Source organism: Tenrec ecaudatus, chromosome 5, assembly GCF_050624435.1.
Source record: "Tenrec ecaudatus isolate mTenEca1 chromosome 5, mTenEca1.hap1, whole genome shotgun sequence".
Classification (NCBI taxonomy): Eukaryota; Metazoa; Chordata; class Mammalia; order Afrosoricida; family Tenrecidae; genus Tenrec; species Tenrec ecaudatus.
In genome coordinates, this window is record NC_134534.1 from 92,703,302 (window position 1) to 92,722,881 (window position 19,580).

Consider the following 19,580-nt stretch of genomic DNA (forward strand, 5'->3'; position numbering starts at 1 on the left):
AAATTATTCTTAGAGTGCTGTTTTTTGTTAGGTACTGCCCAAGCAATACATGATTATAAATATGTACCAGAGGAGATTTGAGGCTCATTTAAAATGACTTAGAAGCAAATATGTTAGTAGAAATACATTTAATATTGCACTTTAATATTTATGTGTAGCATGGCCCATACTCTCTTATTGCCCCATCTCCCCAGTTTGCCATCGTCTTTGTGGAGTTGTGGAGCGGCTAGTGGTTTTAAACCTTGTGGTTAGCAGCCTCAGTAGTAACTTGAACTCTGATGACACGGTGGATTAGGCTTTAAGCAGCCGATGGATGAAAGAGGAGTTTGAACCCACCAACTTCGGTAGAGTTACACAGCCCTGGAAATCCTGTGGAGACTAGCTACTTTGTTCTATAGGGTCTCTATGAGCTGGAATGACTTGATAGCAGTAGGTTATTATATAAAAATGCTCTAATTTTATTCATTCTCTAGGATGAATATGTGTTGTTCTTATTCTTTGGTGCCATCAAATCAGTTCCGACCCATAACAGCCCTGGGCACTGCCCAGTCCTGTGCTTGAGCCCATTGTTGCAGCCACTGTGTCAGTCCACCTTGTTGAGGGGCTTTCTCTTTTTATTCCCCTCTACCAAGCTTGCTGTCCTTCTCCAGGGAGTCGTCTCTCCTGGTAACAGGTCTCAAGTATGCATAAGATGAAATGTCCCCATCTTTGCCTAGCACTTGGGCTCCGTAAATACGAATATTTAGGTTACTTCTAATTTTTTCTTATCCTGTACATACTACATTAATATATATTTCCTGTGGTGTATCTGAAAGATGTTCTAAGGTATATGTACTAAAGTATTGGTGGATTGTAGAATATGTGTTCTATGAACTTCACTTTTCACTGCACTAGAATTGTGAAAATCCTAGCAAGGACTTGGTTAACAAGCCTACCCAGACCAGTCACACCTGTTGTCGTTGAGTGGCTTCTAGCTCATGGTGACCCTGGAGGACAGAGTAGAACTGCCTCAGAGGGGATTCAAGGCCCGACTTTTCACAAAAGTAAAATGGCCACGCTTTTCTGCTGTCGGGTAGCTGGTAGGTCCAAGCCTCTCTTTGGTTCACAGTCTCACATTTAACCATAGTGCAGCCAGGCCTCTTTGTTGACACGTGTAGTTATGTTGTTGTTGAGTTGCTTCCGACTCATACTGACCCCACATACAGCCAAAGGAAGCACGGCCCGATCCGGGCCATCTTCACAAATGTTCTTATATTTGAACTTATTATTACAGCCAGTGTCATAATTATGTAATTGTGTCAATTTGTTGATTCTAGAAAGCCAGTAATTGTTATACGGTCTGCAGTCATGTGCGTGGGTATCTGCGAAGGGAATCAATCAACTTTCATTGCGTTTGCTGCTTCGGCACTTGTACGCTTGCACAAGCAGCGAGGAAAGCATTTAAGGCCCTTTGCAGATAGTGTCCCGTGTTTGCAGTGGTTCCTGTTAACATGAATGTGTTTTTCTTGCTAATTGAATGTCTTCAAAATTTCCTAGTTTCTTTTTCTAATACAGTTATTATCATTAAATATAATGCACACCAAGTACATCTCTTGTTCTGCAGTTGTAAAGGGATACCAAGAAGAGCTATGTGTATGAGCACTTCTTTTATCTGTGCTGAATCATTGGAAAAGGAAACAATAGAATTCTCTTAACAGAAATATTCAAGTTCATCTTCCAGATTATATATGAAGTTTAAGTACATTTTTGATTCTTTGACATAAAATGTTGCTTACATCTCTATTATAGTTATAAATAAAATACTTTTCAGGTGCTGACCTTAAGGAAAGAGTCAAGATGCATTCCAGTGAAGTTGGCCCTTTTGTCTCCAAAGCAAGAGCAGTGATTAATGAAATAGGTAAGCACAACTGAACTTCCTACTTCATGCAGCATGCTACAAATGACCAGGAATGTCATTTTTAACCAGCTACACACCAAAATATTTATATTGTTAGACCACTGGTTCTTAATCTGGGGGTTGAACGACCCTTTCCCAGGGGTCGCCTAAGACCATATTTTCAATGGTCTCAGGAACCAAGACACCGTGCTCTTCTCTCCGTCTCCAGGTGGGTCTGCCCACATGCAGACATTGTGACATAGAGCTATTTGTTTTAAAACAGCACATAACACCCTTATTTATAGTTTATGCTACTATGCGTGGTGGCATGACACCTATTTTCTTAGAACATAGGATATAACTTGACATAAATCTCTTCTTAAAATACTTATGTCTTTTAAATAGGTCTATAAACACTTATAGATTTGAATTTTTCTATATAAATAGAATCATACTATATACATAAAATTACAAATTTGGCGAAAGTTTTACATGTCAGTAGATATCAACCTCTTTTACTTACATTAATGCAAGTGTTCTGTAATACAGCCATTTATTTATTTTTAACATAGTGTTTTAAAAACTCAAGGTAATTGTGCTTTGCTTTTCATTTTGCTCTTGTTGCTACCTATAATAATTAAGCATTATGCCGATCTCTTTAACTTGACTATCTTGAAATTTTGGTTATACTCATCAGAATATGTGTACTTATAGGAGAAATTTATAAATATGGATTACAGTTTTCAGAAATAGATTATATTTTTATAAGATTGTAATATTTTATGTTAAGATTATTTGTATTAATTCCTTCCACCTTTGAATTTTGCTAAGCTTTTAGTTTTGCCAAGTAAAAAGCAGAAAGATGTCGACATTTTAATTTGCATTTCCCAAATGTTTGTGTCATATTTTGTCATTTCAAATGAGGCTTGCCGTTTCACTTCTGTAAATTGCCTGTTCACATCTTCTTTTGTTCTTATTTAATAACTACTTATTTATTAAAAAGGTGATTTGTTATTAATTCTGTGATGCTAAATATATTTCAGACATTTTCTTCTAATGTTCCACCCTAATTGAATTTATATACCTTAGGCATACATTTAAAAATTTTAGTATATAGAGTGTACTAAGGGTCTTTCATTATTTTTGTCTATTTTTTTCTTAAAGATTTTTTTAATCACATCAGGTTTTCTAAGTGAATTTAAGATTTATTTTCTTTAAAATGAAGTAAAAGGTGTTCTATTTGGACTCTGGAGTTTAATTGATTGTATATAATTATTATTTTTAAAATCATTTTATTGGGGGCTCTTACAGCTCTTTTTTTTTATTGTCTTCTCTCTTTTTTTAATTGAAGGTTTCTCGTAGGCCCAAACAAGTGGCTGTCAGTGACTGGAGGGGAGGGGGGTGGGGAGAGCAACCGGAGCGGGGCGGGTCATCTTAATTTTCCACTCACACACAGTACTAAAGGAACAAGCACGGACTCACTACTGCAGTTAGAAGTTGGCAGCTTGGAAAAGGGGGGATGGGGAGTGGACATTAATAAAAAAAATACAACCCCCTTCCCCAACTGGGGGGACGGGGAGGGAACTTGGTCTGTTTCAACAAAGGAATCAAAGATCAGAAGCCATTTGGGAAGGCCAGAGCCGTCGGGGCGGAGGGAGGTGGGTCCAGGGGTTGGGGGGGCTGTTTGGCAACTGGGTCGAAGGGATTGCCCTCTCCCTGCTGGGGTCCCCCCAGCCTCTCCGGTCTGGCAGGAAGGGGGCAGCCTGCAGCCCCCGCAGGCAGGTCTGGGGCTGCCGGGTGCTCCTGGCAGGGGTGGCGGGGGCTCACAAGGGCTTGCCCTCCAGGGAGATGACGGCACTGCCCCCCAGCTTCTCGGCCAGGGTGCAGCGGTCCTTAAGCTCCTCGGAGCAGTTTGCTTGTAATTCGTGTTTGATTCCTGTCAGCTTCTTCTTGATGGCATCCTTGGAGCTGGCTTAGATCATTTTGCTCTTAAGGGGTGCACACTCGGGGGCCCAGAAGATGAACACCAGGTCCTCCTTCTTGCTCTCCTTGGTCTCGTAGGTGGCGTCATACAGAGCGTAGCGGCAGTCCTTGTCAGGCAGGCAGTATCTTGACAAAGGTGGCGTAGGGGTCGTCCACCGTCTGGCCCACGTCCCCCACCAGGATCTCCTTGCCCTCCAGGATGATGTTCTTGTCCTCGCTCAGGCAGAAGAACACGGCCTTCTTGCGCTTCTTGACCTCCTCCGGTGTCGAGGACTTGCGCACCTTCATGTCATTGAACACCTTGATAACTCCGTCGGAGACAGCCACACCAGAGGCCATGTTTCCGGAAGCGAGAAGAGTATGGCAGAGAGAGCAAGAGAAGATGGAAGCCGCTGCAGCTGCTGCCGGGACCCGACTCGCTCTTACAGCTCTTACAACAATCCATACATGCACCTATTGTGTCAGGCACATTTGTACATATGTTGCCATCAGCATTCTCTAAACATTTTCTTTATACTTGAGCCCCCCCCCCACTCTTCAACCCTCCTTCCTTTATGAAGCCTTGATAATTTACAAATTATATTTTTAAAACATTTTATTAGGGGCTCATACAACTCTTATCACAATCCAAACATATACATACATCAATTGTATAAAGCACATCTGTACATTCTTTGCCCTAATCATTTTCAAAGCATTTGCTCTCCACTTAAGCCCTTTGTATCAGGTCCTCTTTATTTCCCCCTTCCTCCCCCCTCCTTCCTCCCCCTCCCTCATGAGCCCTTGATAATTTATAGATTATTATTTTGTCATCTCTTGCCCTATCCGGCATCTCCCTTCACCCCCTTCTCTGTTGTCCGTCCCCCAGGGAGGAGGTCACATGTAAATCCTTGTAATCCTTTCCAACCCACTCACCCTCTACTCTCCCAGTATCACCCCTCACACACCTGGTCCTGAAGGTATCATCCACCCTGGATTCCCTGTGCCTCCAGCTCCTATATGCACCAGTGTACAACCTCTGCCCTATCCAGTCCTGCAAGGTAGAATTCGGATCATGGTAGTTGTGGGGGGAGGAAGCATCCAGGATCTGGGGGAAAGCTGTATTCTTCATCGGTGCTATATCGCACCCTGACTGACTCATCTCCTCCCCTCAACCCCTCTGCAAGGGGATCTCCAGGGGCCGACAAATGGGCTTTGGGTCTCCACTCTGCACTTCCCCCTTCATTCACTATGGCAAGATTTTTTTTTTTTTTTGGTTGATGCCTTATCCCTGATCCCTTTGGCACCTCGTGATCTCACAGGCTGGTGTGTTTTTTCCATGTGGGCTTTGTTGCTTCTGAGCTAGATGGCCGCTTGTTCACCTTCAAGCCTTTAAAGACCCCAGACACTATGTCTTTTGATAGCTGGGCACTATTATTTTTTTCATGTCTTACACCAACTGCTGTCTCCCTTCACCCACTTTTCTGTTGTTCAACCCCCTGCGGGGTTATATGTCAATCATTGTGATTGGTTCCCTCTCTCTCCCCCTACTTTCCCCTTACCCTCCTGGTATCTCTACTCTCATTATTGGTCCTGAGGGGTTTATCTATTGTATGCATTTATTATATTATATACATGATATATCTTTTATATTTTTGCAAATAATTTTGTTCCTGTTTTCTCTGAACACTTTCTTGTCGCCTATCTTCTAGGTGACTAATTTTCTCATAAACTACCTCTGATTTGTTATTAATTATATAGTTATTGAGTTTGAAATTACATGAAAATATTTTTCAGCTCCTTTAAAAGTTTTTAATGCTACTTTTTATTGTTTATACTTTCTTTTTTAACTTCATTCTTGATTTACAGTCAGTGTTTGATGATTAAAGAGCTTGGGCTGTGCATCGAGTTAAGCAATAGCATGCTTCCTGCAAGGTACGTCAAACGTACCAGCCACTCCAGAAGAGAAGTGACCATGTCTACCCTCTTAAAGGGCTGTCCTCCTGGAAACCCTGTGGAGCAGCTCTCTGCCTCATCGGGTTGCTATGAGTCACAATTAACTTGATGGCAGAGGATTTGGTTTGTGGTTTTAGTTTGATGATTGCAGGATTGAAATTTATATGAATCGTTTCCCCTTTATTCATTTTACTCTATTTCCTTGTATACAGTATCCTATTGACTGTGATTTTTTAATACTTGTTTATCTTTTTACTGTGACTATTATATTTGAAAGTCTATTTCTGGGAATAGCTTGAATTTAATTTCTTTCTGTGTGAATTTTTACCACTACATTCTTTTTAGTTCATAATTTGCTGTAGACATGTAGTAATATATTTAACCATTACTTTGTTGATGGACATTTAAGTAGTTTTTAGTTATTTCAGCTCAGAGCAGCCCTCCTCCATAGGGTTTCGGGAGCTGGACATTTGTACAGGAACAGATGGCCATCACTTCCTCAAAGTGGTTCCGGAGTTTGAACCCCACCTGGTAGTTAGCAGTCTCATATGTACCTGACAATGCCAACAGGAATCCTCCTTCCCACTCAAGTTCTGAGTAAATAGGAAAATAAAATAGAGACAGTCCAGTAGGGGGGAAGGCAATATATTTTCTTTATGACTAATAATAATTATACTGAAGGATATGGCGTCTGTTACTGAAGGAAATTTGGTCATGTAGATCGTCAGAATTAGGCCCGTTTACCCAGTCTAGGCTGCACTGAACTTTATGGTTGGTTGCTCCTTGAGCAGGTGGCACACACGATCACAGGACATCTTTCACATACGAGGGGTCCCCCTAAAGCACCCACATGTTATGTGAAGGGGAGAGTGCATTTGGAGAATGTTCCACCGGGTTGGACTGTTAATCACGCTTTCTATGTAGAGGTTCTGAAAAGATTGCTTTTCATTGTGCAACATAAAAAGCCTGATTTGTGGCAGATGGGAGACTGGTTTTGTACCATGACAATGCACCTGCTCATGCAGCCATCTCAGTGTGCCAGTTTTGCGGCCCAAACAGCATGCCTTTCTTGTCTCACGCACCTTACTCACCTGACATCACTCCATGCTGCTTCTGTTTGTTTCTGCAAATGCAGAGGGACATGAAAGGACAGCGATTTGAGGATGTAGAAGAGGTGATGAAAAAACGAGGGTGAGGGAAGTGCTGTCAGCCATCCAAAAAGATGAGTTTGAAAATTGTTTCCAAGAATGGCATTGCAGATTTGACAAATGTATTTAGTATAATGGGGAGTACTTTGAAGGTGATAAGTTTTTTTGGTGTGTGTGATAAGGTTTTGTAAAAAAAATTTAAAGACATGGCTTTGAAAAAAATTCCAGTTTTTTTGGGTACCGCCTCCTATGTGTGAAGGAAGGCCGAGAAGGAAGAAGAAAAATGTGGCCGAGCAAAGAATGCCTGTTTCTGAATTTTCAAATGTGCCTATCAGATGGGTGACCCGGCAGGTTAGAAAAAATTTAGGGTCAGATCCCGGGGAGCATAGGGCCTGCCCATATTTAATTTTTTAGGGAAGAAGGCAGCATCCGTACGACTTCCTCGTTGGGGAAGGGACCGTGTTAGGAAGCGGTTGGTGGGTTCAGTAGGTACCTCTGTTGAGCTAGTCTTTATCTGCTGAGCCAGCTCTGCTACCCTGTCACAAGGGGAAAGAAATTGTATCCGCAGGTCATTCACATTGGTTTTTTCCTCTGTTGGCTAGCTTATTTGTTGTAATTTTCTGATTATTTGTTTCATGTTGGTCAGAGAAAAACTGTGACATATTGTTTTGAATTTATTGTTTACTATATTTTTGCTTTATGTCATGCTTTCTTCCTTTATTACTCCTTAACAAGTACTGCTTTTCTCACATTTAATGCTGTTCCCTTAATGTAAAGTTTATGAATCTTGTTCTGTGGATTCTTATTGCTTTAATTTGAGATAATATTATTCCCGTCCCTTTAATTTTACGTCTGTTTTTATGGTTTTCATGTTTGCCTTAATATTCTCATTGCACATGGGTTTAGCTTTGTCACCCAGTTTTTAAAATTACTGGATTAATATAGTTAATTTATATTTCTATATAAGATGCCTATCATCATGATTTCCTATACCTTCAAATAAAAATAACTGAATATTCAAAACATGTATTTGAAGATACTGTTGAGACTCGTGTATAAGCTGAGTTTTCCAGCATGTTTTTAATGCAGTTTTTGTGTTAAAATTAGGTGCCTCAGCTGATATTCGGGTTGGCTTATGCTTAAGTGTATAGCATACCTTTTTATATTAAAAAAAATCACCGTAACTATATTGTATGGTTTTCTGTTATTTTTTCATGGAGGGCTTACTTAATAATAAAAAGGGTGAATTTTTATAGCAGCTGGTTATCTTTATTAATACTTTTTAAATTATTATACTTTGTCCTTTTTTTCTTTTCTCCCTTTGTTTCTTTAGAACGTCTACTGACACCTTACTCTGAGCAATGACAGAATTGGTCTATTTCCAATTTGAATTCTCCCCTCCTTAATCTTTCTCATCATTTTCCTTAATATTTTCTTTTATTTTAAATTCATGTCTCCGTTACTTGCTTTATCCATTTTCAATTATTTCTCTCAACTGTCTTTTATTTATCAAAGGTTAGAAACTTCTCATACTTTCTTAGCTGATTTTGGCATTTTTGTATTAAAGCGATGTGATTTTTTCCCTTTTATTTATTTATTTATTTTTACATTTTATTGGGGCTCATACAATTCTTATCACCATCCATACATATACATACATCAATTGTATAAAGCACATCCACACATTCCCTGCCCCAATCATTCTCAAAGCATTTGCTCTCCACTTAAGCCCTTTGCATCAGGTCCTCTTTTTTTTTTTCCCTCCCTCCCCGCTCCCCCTTCCCTCATGTGCCCTTGGTAACTTATACATCGTTATTTTGTCATATCTTGCCCTATCCGGAGTCTCCCTTCCCCCCCTTCTCTGCCGTCCCTCTCCCCGGGAGGAGGTCACATGTGGATCCTTGTAATCAGTTCCCCCTTTCCAACCCACTCACCCTGCGATGTGATTTTTTTAAAAGCAATTTTATTGAGGTGTAATTGACATTAAATTTCACTTTTTCAAGTGTGCAGTATAATAACTTTTGAAACAGGTTAAGAAAACTTTTGAGGGTCGTGGATATGTTGCCATATCTTTTGGTAATCTCTGCTGCCTCTCCCCCTGTAGTCTTCAGCTATCTCTAGGGAATTACACAACTGGTTCTTAACAGTAGGTTTTAATTTCTGATTTTTAGACTTTCCTATATGTGGAGCACAGTATGCATAATTTTTCATGTGAATTCTCTCTGCCTATTTTCTTTTAAGGTTCATCAGTGTTATAGCATGAGTCCGTAGTTAATTGGTTTTTATTGTGGACTAGGTTTTCTTTTCTTTTTTTAATCATTGGGGGCTCATACAACTCTTTTCACAATCCATACATACATCAGTTGTATAACGCACATTTGACATTCGTTACCCTCCTCATTCTCAAAACATTTGCTCTCCACATAAACCCCTGGCATCAGCTCCTCATTTCCCCCCCTTTCTCCCCACTGACCACCCCCCCCCAATCCTCATGAACTCTTGGTAATTTATAAATTATTATTTTGTCATATGTTACACTGTCCGATGTCTCCCTTCACCCACTTTTTTATTGTCCATCCCCCAGGGAGGAGGTTATATGTAGTCAGTTCCCTCTTTCTACCCCAACTTCCCTCTACCCTCCAGCTATTGCCACTCTCACCACTGGTCCTGAAAGGATCATCTGTCCTGGATTCCCTGTGTTTCCAGTTCCTCTCTGTACCAGTGTACATCCTCTGGGCTAGCCAGATTTGTAAGGTAGAGTTGGGAACATGATAGTGGGTGGAGAGGAAGCATTTAGGAGCTAGAGGAAAGTTGTATGTTTCATTGTTGCTACCCTGCATCCAGACTGGCTTGTCTCCTCCCCACGACCCTTCTGTAAGGGGATGTCCAGTTGCATACCGATGGGCTTTGGGTCTCCACTCTGCACACCCCTCATTCACAATGGTAATATATCTTGTTCTTTGATGCCTGGTACCTCATCCCGTAGACACCTCGTGATCACACAGGCCTGATGTGCTTCTTCCATGTGGATTAGGTTTTCATTGGGTGACTATGTCACATTGTGACTCTCCATTACTTGCCGATGAGCATTTGGGTCATTTCTAGTTTTCTTTACTAGTGTGAATACAGTTGTTACAAACATTGTATGCAATTGTTTACTCATATGCATCCTCACACACAAAGCACTAAGAATCCTGCTGCTTGTACTTGTTAGCATTATTATCACTTAAGTGGATCATACCTTGTATGATGGGGAAAGTATTTGGTTTTATTTGACATCTAGTATTTCTCAAACTTTATTGTGCCTATGAATCATCTGGGCATCTTGTAGAATGAAAATTCTACTTTATTAGCTATGGTTCTTTCAATCTACTTGGCCATCAAATTCCCAAGTAATACTAATGCTGCTGGCCCACAAATCGTATGAATAGCAAGGCTAAGTAATTTGACACTTCCTGCTACCTTGAAGCAAGGCAGTGATGGTGTAGTATTTGTTCTTCCACTTGTGTATTATGTGTTAATCAGAAATGGAAATGACTACAATCCGTAGGTCAAGCAGCATTTTAAGTGTAAAGAGGTATATTGAACTACTTAAATAAAAAGACTACATTTGGAACAGCAGTCCACAGTTGAAATCACTGCTCACCAACTGCATTATAATCTTTTCATTAAAACCATTAATCTTTTGTGTTGTTCAGACTAGGAAACTGAGTTGGAATGTGTTAGGACTTACCATCTTACCATTTACTCTCTGCATTTCCCCCAGAAAGCTTTTATTGCTTCGGAATATTGGTAAGAAGCAGGTGTGCTGATGCTGGTTATTTTTATTTTAATAACCTATACACGTGGGATCAGGAGCCATGGTGGTGGGCTGCTAACTCAAAGGTCAGCAGTTCGAAACCACTAGCCCCTCTCTGGGAGAAAGACAAGACTTTCTCCTTCCCTGAAGCGTTGTGGTCTTGGAAACCCACAGGGTACTTCTGCCCTGTCCTGTACAGTTGCTGTGAATTGGATTTGATGCCGTGCATTGAGTTTGGTTTTGGTTTTTACGCAGTTGGATACTGGGGCTGATTATATGATTCCCAGGACAAATTCAGGTCAGAATTCTGTTAAAATTAAGTAATGGATCTTTTGCACCTGCCCCTGAATTTCCCCCAATTGGCCACGTGTTCAAACTGTAATGTGACACTACGTCTTTAGTAATCAACAGAGCTCAGACTTCATGAAGAATTTCAGCGCTTTCTTTTGCTGCGATAAATACAGGTCATTAGGGGAAGGATGGAGGGTGGCTTATAGTACTTACCCTCTTTAGTTCTTCTTCTGCGGCTCTGGGTCTTGGGTATTAGGGCACGGTCCTATGGTCAGACCTATGTTACAGGGAAGTAATAACTTTTCTGGGTCTCACAGTTTTGTTTTTATTTATCGGTGACACATGGTTTAAATAATTTTTGTAGATTTTCTAGAGCAGTTAATTCTCACACATGGAGACACCGAGCGTCTCTACAAGTCATTCTCTGATAAACTCCAATATACTAGACTTTGTGTCTCTTGTTTGAGCTTGGATAGTGTCAATGATAATGAAGTAGTGAGTAAATTCTTCAATTAGGTTAAATAATAGGTTTATCTTTTAAATGACCAAATATGCATTATTTTTGCCAAATGGTATTTTCTTCTGGTTGACTAAGTAAGTTACTGTTTAAATGCGATCTTGAGTTTTTATAACTATATCAGGTGGTAATAAAAGTACTATAGGAAATAATTGTCTTGGTGTAGAAGTATAGTAATGTGTAGCTGAGTTTTTGCAACTATGCTTTTACAAATTTGTTGCTTTGCTGTTAGGAGTTAAGGAGAATGTTGTTGGCCCTAGCCCTATAGTATAGAAAGTGAAACACTGCAGTAAGGTTGTTCATATATTGTTGTCCCTCATCCTTTACTGTCAACAACAGGAAGGGACATGGCTTTTCCACCTTGCCCACATTTCTTTGGTTTTAGTCATTTTGTTTTCCTGTTCTGAGTCTTGGTGTATATGTGTGTGTTTTAAATATTCCGGGGTAAACGTATGTTTCTAGTAGTTTTCGTTTGAATCAATGTAGCCTGAAAATACTATGAAGAAGTTATGTAAAAATGCATGCAGTAAATGCTGTTAGCCCTCAACAAGTGACTCTTTATATTAAAGAAATGATTTTAATACCTGTAGGGCATCTTGTTGCTGCTCATCTATTATTCTGATCATGCATTTTTTCATCACAAAAATATGTAAAATTTATCCACTTTGTTTTGATTTTAACCTAACATTAGAATTAAGATATCATATTCAGAATACTTTAACCTTTGGTCTTTCGACAATCTTTGTTTAGGTCAGCGGTTCTCAACCTGTGTGTCGTGACCCCTTTGGGGCTCCAATGACCCTTTCACAGGGGTCACCCAATTCATAACAGTGGCAAAAATTACAGTCATGAAGTAGAACGAAAATAATTTTATGGTTGGGGGTTACCACATGAGGAACTGTGTTAAAGGGTCATGGCGTTAGGAAGGTTGAGAACCACTGGTTTAGGACCTCAGGTGTTGGAGTCTTGAGAATTGTGCCTCCAACTTACAGATCCCATAGCCCTCTTGTGTGATGTTGTGTGAACTGCACAAGGTGGTGTTTTCTCTTGGGGGGGCATGGCCCTAGCAAAAGAGGGCCACACTCCTGCCTTGAGGCTTTGGTTGTGTGTGTGTGTACATGCATGTATGTATATGTGTTCTTTCAAGCTTGATGATGGGAATAAGAGAGAATACACTATGCTGAAGTTTAGTACAAATAAGAGATAATTGAGATAAGTAAGAATTAAAAAGTTTTTAATTAACATTGATTTCATTTTTAACTTTTTTGGATGCTTTCAGTAAAGTCAGTCTTCCAGTATACTATATGGAATTTTTATGTTGATATAGTTGATTACTCTGCTTTGTGTAAGAAGATTAGTTTTTCATTTTAAACCTAGTTAAAATCATATGATTGACACTAGCACTTTCCCCATAATAATTGGTTTATATTTTCCTAGAAGGATGTGAATAAATTATGCATTGTATCTAGTTGAAAACTGAAAGTATGAGGTGACCACAACAAGGTAAACATGAAATAAAGAGAAAATGCAATTTTCCCGTGAGCTCTTTTAAACCCCGGTTGCTCATTTTCATCTTTCCTCCTTGAGCTCCAGTCCTCTTGGGCAAAGCAGTGTTCTCTTACAGACCGCTTGAGAGGTACGAGAGACTTGTTGGGCTTGCTTCATTTTTCCTTTCTTCTTAAAAGAGCAGTGCTTTTTGCTTTAATTATATTTTCAAGAACTTTCAAAGGATTGCTATTTTATTTGTCGTACCTGGCGCTGCCCTCTCAATAGCATCTGGTCCTGCTGTTGCGTCCATTCTGTGTGTTGCTGTTGGGAATACGCATGGCTCTTGCTCCCTACATTTGCAGTTGTAATACACACCTATCCCCTTTCTGGTTTCTTCAGCTTGTGAACGCTGATAAACTAGCTTTATAAAGGTGGACTTTTGAAATCATCACTAAAAAAGGCAAATACTACATGTAATAACAAGCTGCATGGATTGAATTCCTCCCCCCCCCATATGTGTCAATTTGGTTGGGCGATGACTCTCAGTGGTTTGGCTATTATGATATCCCATGCTGTGATATGATGTGATAAATCAATCAGTTGTAAGGGAATTAGTGCGTAATTTACAACAACAATAAATCCAACTCACTACATCGAGTGAATGCTGACTCATAGTGACCCTATAGGGCAGGGTCAAACTGTCCCTGTGTTTCCAAGACTGTAACTCTACAGGAGTAGAAAGCTTATCTTTCTCTTGAGCAGTGACTGGTGGTTTTGAACTGCTGACTTTGCAGCTAGCAGCTAAAGTGTAACCATTGCACCACCAGGGCATCTAAGAGACAAATACAATACTCTTAATACTTTAACAACCCTGATTTGAGGAGCTTCCCTGGAGTGTGGGCTTCGATACTTCTTATCTTAAAATAGCTGAAAGAGATAAGCCAGCAGAGAGAGGGACCTTTTACCACCCAGAAAGAAGAGCTCAGGGCAGAGCTCCTCCTTTGGACTCAGTTCCTTGTGTTGGCAACATCCTGGATCCAGCAAGATTGATGCCAAGACAAACGGGGATCTCTAAGGAGTGCTGACCTTTCACGATGCTGAAAGGAGACAAGGACCCTCCTCCTGAACTGTGAGCCCTCGAGGGGGAAAATGTGCTGTGACTTGTTCTCCTAAATTGTGAGAGGATAGAGCTCTGTTCAGGTTATTTCTATTGTAATAGCACTAGAGAGCTATGTCACAAATCTATTAGGCAACTATGAAGTTAGGAAATGCCCCGGTGATATAATCGTGAGACTGATGCAATACCAGCCGAGTTTGTTCTGTTTTAGATGGGTGGCTGTGAATCGAATGACTCAGCAGCACCAAACAAAAATATTTTTCTCAAAAAGATTCACAAAGAAAGACATCTTAGGGAAATACTAGTATTTACCTTATTAAGAAAGTATAACTTTAAGATTTATACTATTATGAAATGGGTTATCATTTGTCTATTGGATACTAATAAAACTACTTAATTAGTGACAGTGAAAATATACACACTGAAAACAGTTCACCAATCTACAACTTCTACCTTTGTAATTCAGATGTCGGGATTGCATTTTTCATGTTGTAGCACCATAATTACTATCCTTTTTCCAAAATATTAATATAAACTCAGTGTAAAAACCTTTCCTCCTTTCCTTTCACCCTTGGCAAACATTACTCTTTGGGTTCTCTACATTTGCATATTTTATTTATCAGTGGGATCATACAGTATTTTCCATCTTCTGACTGACGTGTCCCACTGAGCACAATGTTTTCAAGGGCCATCCTGTTGTGGCATGCATCAGGACTTCTCTTTGTGGCTGAGTAATAGGCCATTGTGTGTATGTACCACATTTTGTCAACTTATTTGCTGATAGCCATTTCTATTGTCTCCACCTTTGAACTATTATGAACAGTGCGACAACAAATATTGGTGTATAGGATTTTGTTTGTGTCCCTACTTCACTGACGCTGTGCGCAGTGTAGCTGCTAGTTTATGTGGATTGGTTTGTTCCAAACACATTGTGCTGAAACGTGCAAACACATTGTGCTGAAACGTGTCTGCAGGCCGTGGATTGCTGCCGACACGTTCACTGCGTAATGTACTCGCTCTTGTTCCAAAAACCCTCACATGTAAAATGAGACTCACGCTGTCAAGCTGACTCTAGAACCCGACGGGACAGAACAGCAGAGAGCGGTTGCTGAGGCTTTAACTCATTACGCGAGCAGAAAGCTTCATGAGTTCTGACGACTGCTGGCCTTGTGGTTAGCGCCGAACATGTACCCTCTTTACACTACCGAGCCTCGTCAGTCTTACAGGGTGCCTAAAACACAACCAAACCAACCAAAAGGTCATGGGAGCAAAAGGATCTTGAAGTCAGGGCTAATACCCAATTTTGAACAAAACGCAAGTGGCTATCTTTCTAAGTCCTTGAAGCTTTGCACCAAGTTTACAGGAAGCCTGCCCCACATAAAACAATTTTCTTTTCCTTTTTTTAAAATGAAATGCCATGATTTGGTATTTGTCATTTATTTCATTTCTTTATTAATTTTATTGGGGGATCTTACAGCTCTTATAACAATCCATACATACAAACATTGTGTCAAACATATTTGTATATATGTTGCCATCATTTTCAAAATATTTTCTATTTGAGCCCTTGGCACCAGCTCACTTTTTTCCTCCCTCCCCTACCCTCCCTGCCTCATGAACCCTTGATAATTTACAAATTATTATTATTTTTTTCATGTCTTACACCGACCCCTGTCTCCCTTCACCCACTTTTCTGTTGTTCGTCTCCCTGGGTGGGGGGGGTTATACGTCAGTCATTGTGATTGGTTCCCCCTCTCTCCCCCCACCTTTCCCCTACCCTCTTGTTATCGCTACTCTCATTATGATCCTGAGGGGTTTATCTGTCCTGGATTCCCTGTGTTGCGAGCTCTTATCTGTACCAGTGTACATGCTCTGGTCTAGCTGGATTTGCAAGGTAGAATTGGGGTCATGATAGTGGTGGTGGTGGGGGTGACATTAAAGAACTAGGGGAAAGTTGTATGTTTCATCGGTGGTATACTGCGCCCTGACTGGCTTGTTTTTTCCTTGTGACCCTTCTGAACGGGATGTTCAATTGTCTATAGATGGGTTCTGAATCTCTACTCCACTCTTCCCTTTGTTTGCATCAATATGATTTTTTGTTCTGGGTCTTTGATACCTGAGACCTGATCCCATCGACATGACAAAGCACCTGTTCACTCTTTGAGGGTAGCTAGGATTGTTACATGAAAATTTAGTTGGAAACATTCTCTTTCAGCATACAGCCCTGGCGTTGCCCCTTCAGGTTTGCTTTTGTTCCTAAAACTCAAAATTAGAAAGGAAAATAATTTGAGCCTGTCAAGGTTGCCAAAACTGTCGTTTTGATGTTGTGTACATCTGAGAGCTTAGAATTCTTTGGGAAGAGGTTAATTGCGATTGGTGTAGATGCCACTGAGTTGGTTCCGAGTCACAGCAATACTGCGTACAACAGAACGGGACATTGCTCGGGCCTGTGCAGCTTCACAATGGAATGTTCTTAGGTTCTATCCAGTGATTCAACAAGGGGAAAGGGATAGACGTGTAACGCGAAAGACTCATTGTCATTGAGTCGATTATAACTCATGGCAACCCTACAGACTTAGCTATTGCTTCTTGACATAACTATAATCTAAACATTTTGATGTATTTATTAAAGTTTCTACTATTTTGTACCAATAGTTTTTACTTGCCCTTATATTTTGAATTGGAGGTCTTTATCTGATATCTAGTTCCTGAAATTTCCCCTTCAAATTGTACTCTGCCTGCCCCCATCACACATTGTTGGTAAATCTTTTGATGTACAAAAGTGCTTAATTTTTATGAGGTCTTATTGATCTATTTTGTCTTTTGCTGCTCTAATTTTATCATGTCTAATAGTCTATTCTTAAGCACTCAAAAAACTCACTGCCATTGAATCAGTTCTGACACCTAGGGATCCTTATAGGTCAGGTAGAACTGCCCTTGTTGGTTCTTAGACTGTAACTTTTTTTTTTTTAACAATTTATTGGGACTCATACAACTCTTATCACAGTTCATACATATACATACATCAATTGTATAAAGCACATCTGTACAGTCTTTGCCCTAATCATTTTTTTCTCCTCTTTTCTTTTTTTACATTTTATTAGGGACTCATACAACTCTTATCACAATCCATACATATACATACGTCAATTGTATAAAGCACATCCATACATTCCCTGCCCCAATCATTCTCAAAGCATTTGCTCTCCACTTAAGCCCCTTGCATCAGGTCCTCTTTTTTTTTCCCCTCCCTCCCCTTTCCCCCCTCCCTCATGTGCCCTTGGTAATTTATACATCGTTATTTTGTCATATCTTGCCCTATCTGGAGTCTCCCTCCCCCCCCCCCCTTCTCTGCTGTCCCTCTCCCAGGGAAGAGGTCACATGTGGATCCTTGTAATCAGTTCCCCCTTTCCAACCCACTCACCCTCCACTCTCCCTGCATCGCCCCTCACACCCTTGGTCCTGAAGGTATCAGACTGTAACTTTTTACAATAGTAGAAAGCGGCTTCTTTCTCCCGAGGCATGGCTGTTGGCTTCAAACTGCCTGCCTTGTTGTTAGCAGCCCAAAGCATAACCACTCATTAAGTATTCGCCATTAAGTCCATGCTGACTCAGGGCTACCCCTGCGAGTGTCTGAGAAAGTAGCTCTTTGCAGGGGTGCAATGCCCCGTCTTTCTTCCCGTTAATCCCAGGACCAACAATTTTGCCCTTTTCTTTTAAGTATTTTATGGATTTAGTTTTCGCATTTAGGTCCTAAATAATTTTGTATTTAAAAAATGTATAATAACTCTTCCTGTAGCAGCCCGAGGTGATCTGCCAAAATGAAAATGGTTTGCTACTCACTTTACCCAGAAACCCCCACGAAACCATGCAGATCAAGAGGTCTGCATCTCCAGGGCCACTTTAAGAATTCCCATGAAACTTCCCAGGCCATCAAGGGTGTGCACATCCGGAAAGCCACCGAGTATTTGAAGGATGTCACTGAGCAGAAGCAGCGGGTGCCCTCCCGACATTACAATGGTGGAGTTGGTAGGTGTGCTCAGGCTGAACAGTGGGCTTGGACCCACAGACTTTGGCCCAAAAGGAGTGGTGAATTTTTCCTTCACATGCTTAAAAATGCAGAATACTGCTGAACTTAAGGGTTTAGATGTAGATTTTGTTCATTGAGCACATCAGGTGAACAAAGCCTCCAAGATGTACCTTTTACAATGAGGAAACTCAAAAATCGAACTCACTGCCATCAAGTCAAAGTGACCTTATAGGATAGACTAGAACTGCCCTTGTGGGTCTGTGAGACTAAATTTTTATGGGAATAGAAAACTTCATCCTTGGCTGGTGGTTTTGAATTGCTGACCTTGTGGTATAATGCTTTTGAAACTTTGTGTTCAATGTCATATTTAAGTATAATATTTGAGAATATTAATTAAGAATGAAACCCTGCCATATGTTTTTGAGACAGTGGTTTCCATTGTGTTGAGTCATTAAGAACATTATTAATAACTAGAAGTGTAAGTAAAATTTTCTTTTTATTTAGGGATTATGAATCCATGGAATATTATTATCATTTTTATTCAATTTCCTTTCACTCTTCACTAATTTCTTATTTTCAGCGCACAAGTTGACACTGGAAAAAATTCCTCTTTGTATCTACATTGCATCAAATTCCTTCCATGTTTAGGGAAAGCTCTAAGAAACGAAATAACCTTTTTTATTAGGCATTACTTGAAACTTTTCAGAAGCTGAAATTCAGTAGTTGGAACTTCAGTTTGTTTAGAATTCTTTAATCAAAGAGTGCCTTCAGAAATCGCAGGAGCACGAGGAACAAAAGGACATTTGAGCAGAGCCTTGAAGGAGAAGTAGGGACTAACCAGGCCGTTCAGAAGGGACAGGGTCTGTGTACAAGTGTGATGGAGACTTGGGTGGGAATTCCATCTGGAAATGCTTTAAGAGGAATTAACACATGTTTCTGATGTTGGCTGGGTGGGCTGACTTGATCACGAAGCAGGAGATTGACAGAGTCAAGAAAGAAGCTAATTTCCAAAGGACTCTCCTTGAGAAGGAAAAAAGAGGGAAAGCTAAAACTGTCCCTTTTCACCTGCAGTAACCTGCGATGACTTGGGCACCACTCAGATTAATTTGTATCACTTCTTTGACACTAGGTACTGTCTATGCATTAAACGAATTCTCTTCGTTATGAGCACTGCCATGCCTGTAAAGGATCCCTGGTGTTGCTCTTGGGGAAGGATCTGGTGTTCAAACTCACCAGCTGTTCTCAGGGAGAAAGATGAGACGTCTGTTTCCCTTGGGAAACCCCATATAGTGTCACTAGAAGTTTGCTTTTTGTTTTGGTCTTAACTGTTCATTATTTCCAACAAGTATTCTGTAAACTCCATTTTGTGGAACACGTTGAGTTTGCTCTACTCTTT

General features: G+C 40.3%; 1 protein-coding gene and 1 pseudogene across 3 annotated transcripts in view; one reads left to right on the forward strand and one right to left on the reverse strand.

Annotated features, from left to right (window-relative positions):
* AUH (AU RNA binding methylglutaconyl-CoA hydratase) overlaps nucleotides 1-19,580 on the forward strand; it is a 167,738-nt gene that overhangs the window by 64,229 nt on the left and 83,929 nt on the right. For all 3 annotated transcript variants that reach the window (XM_075549755.1, XM_075549757.1, XM_075549756.1), the window contains one exon: nucleotides 1,811-1,897. In XM_075549755.1, the coding sequence (XP_075405870.1) occupies nucleotides 1,811-1,897 (87 nt within the window). The remainder of the gene's footprint in view (nucleotides 1-1,810; nucleotides 1,898-19,580) is intronic.
* Nucleotides 3,191-4,253, reverse strand: LOC142448171 (cofilin-1 pseudogene; annotated as a pseudogene).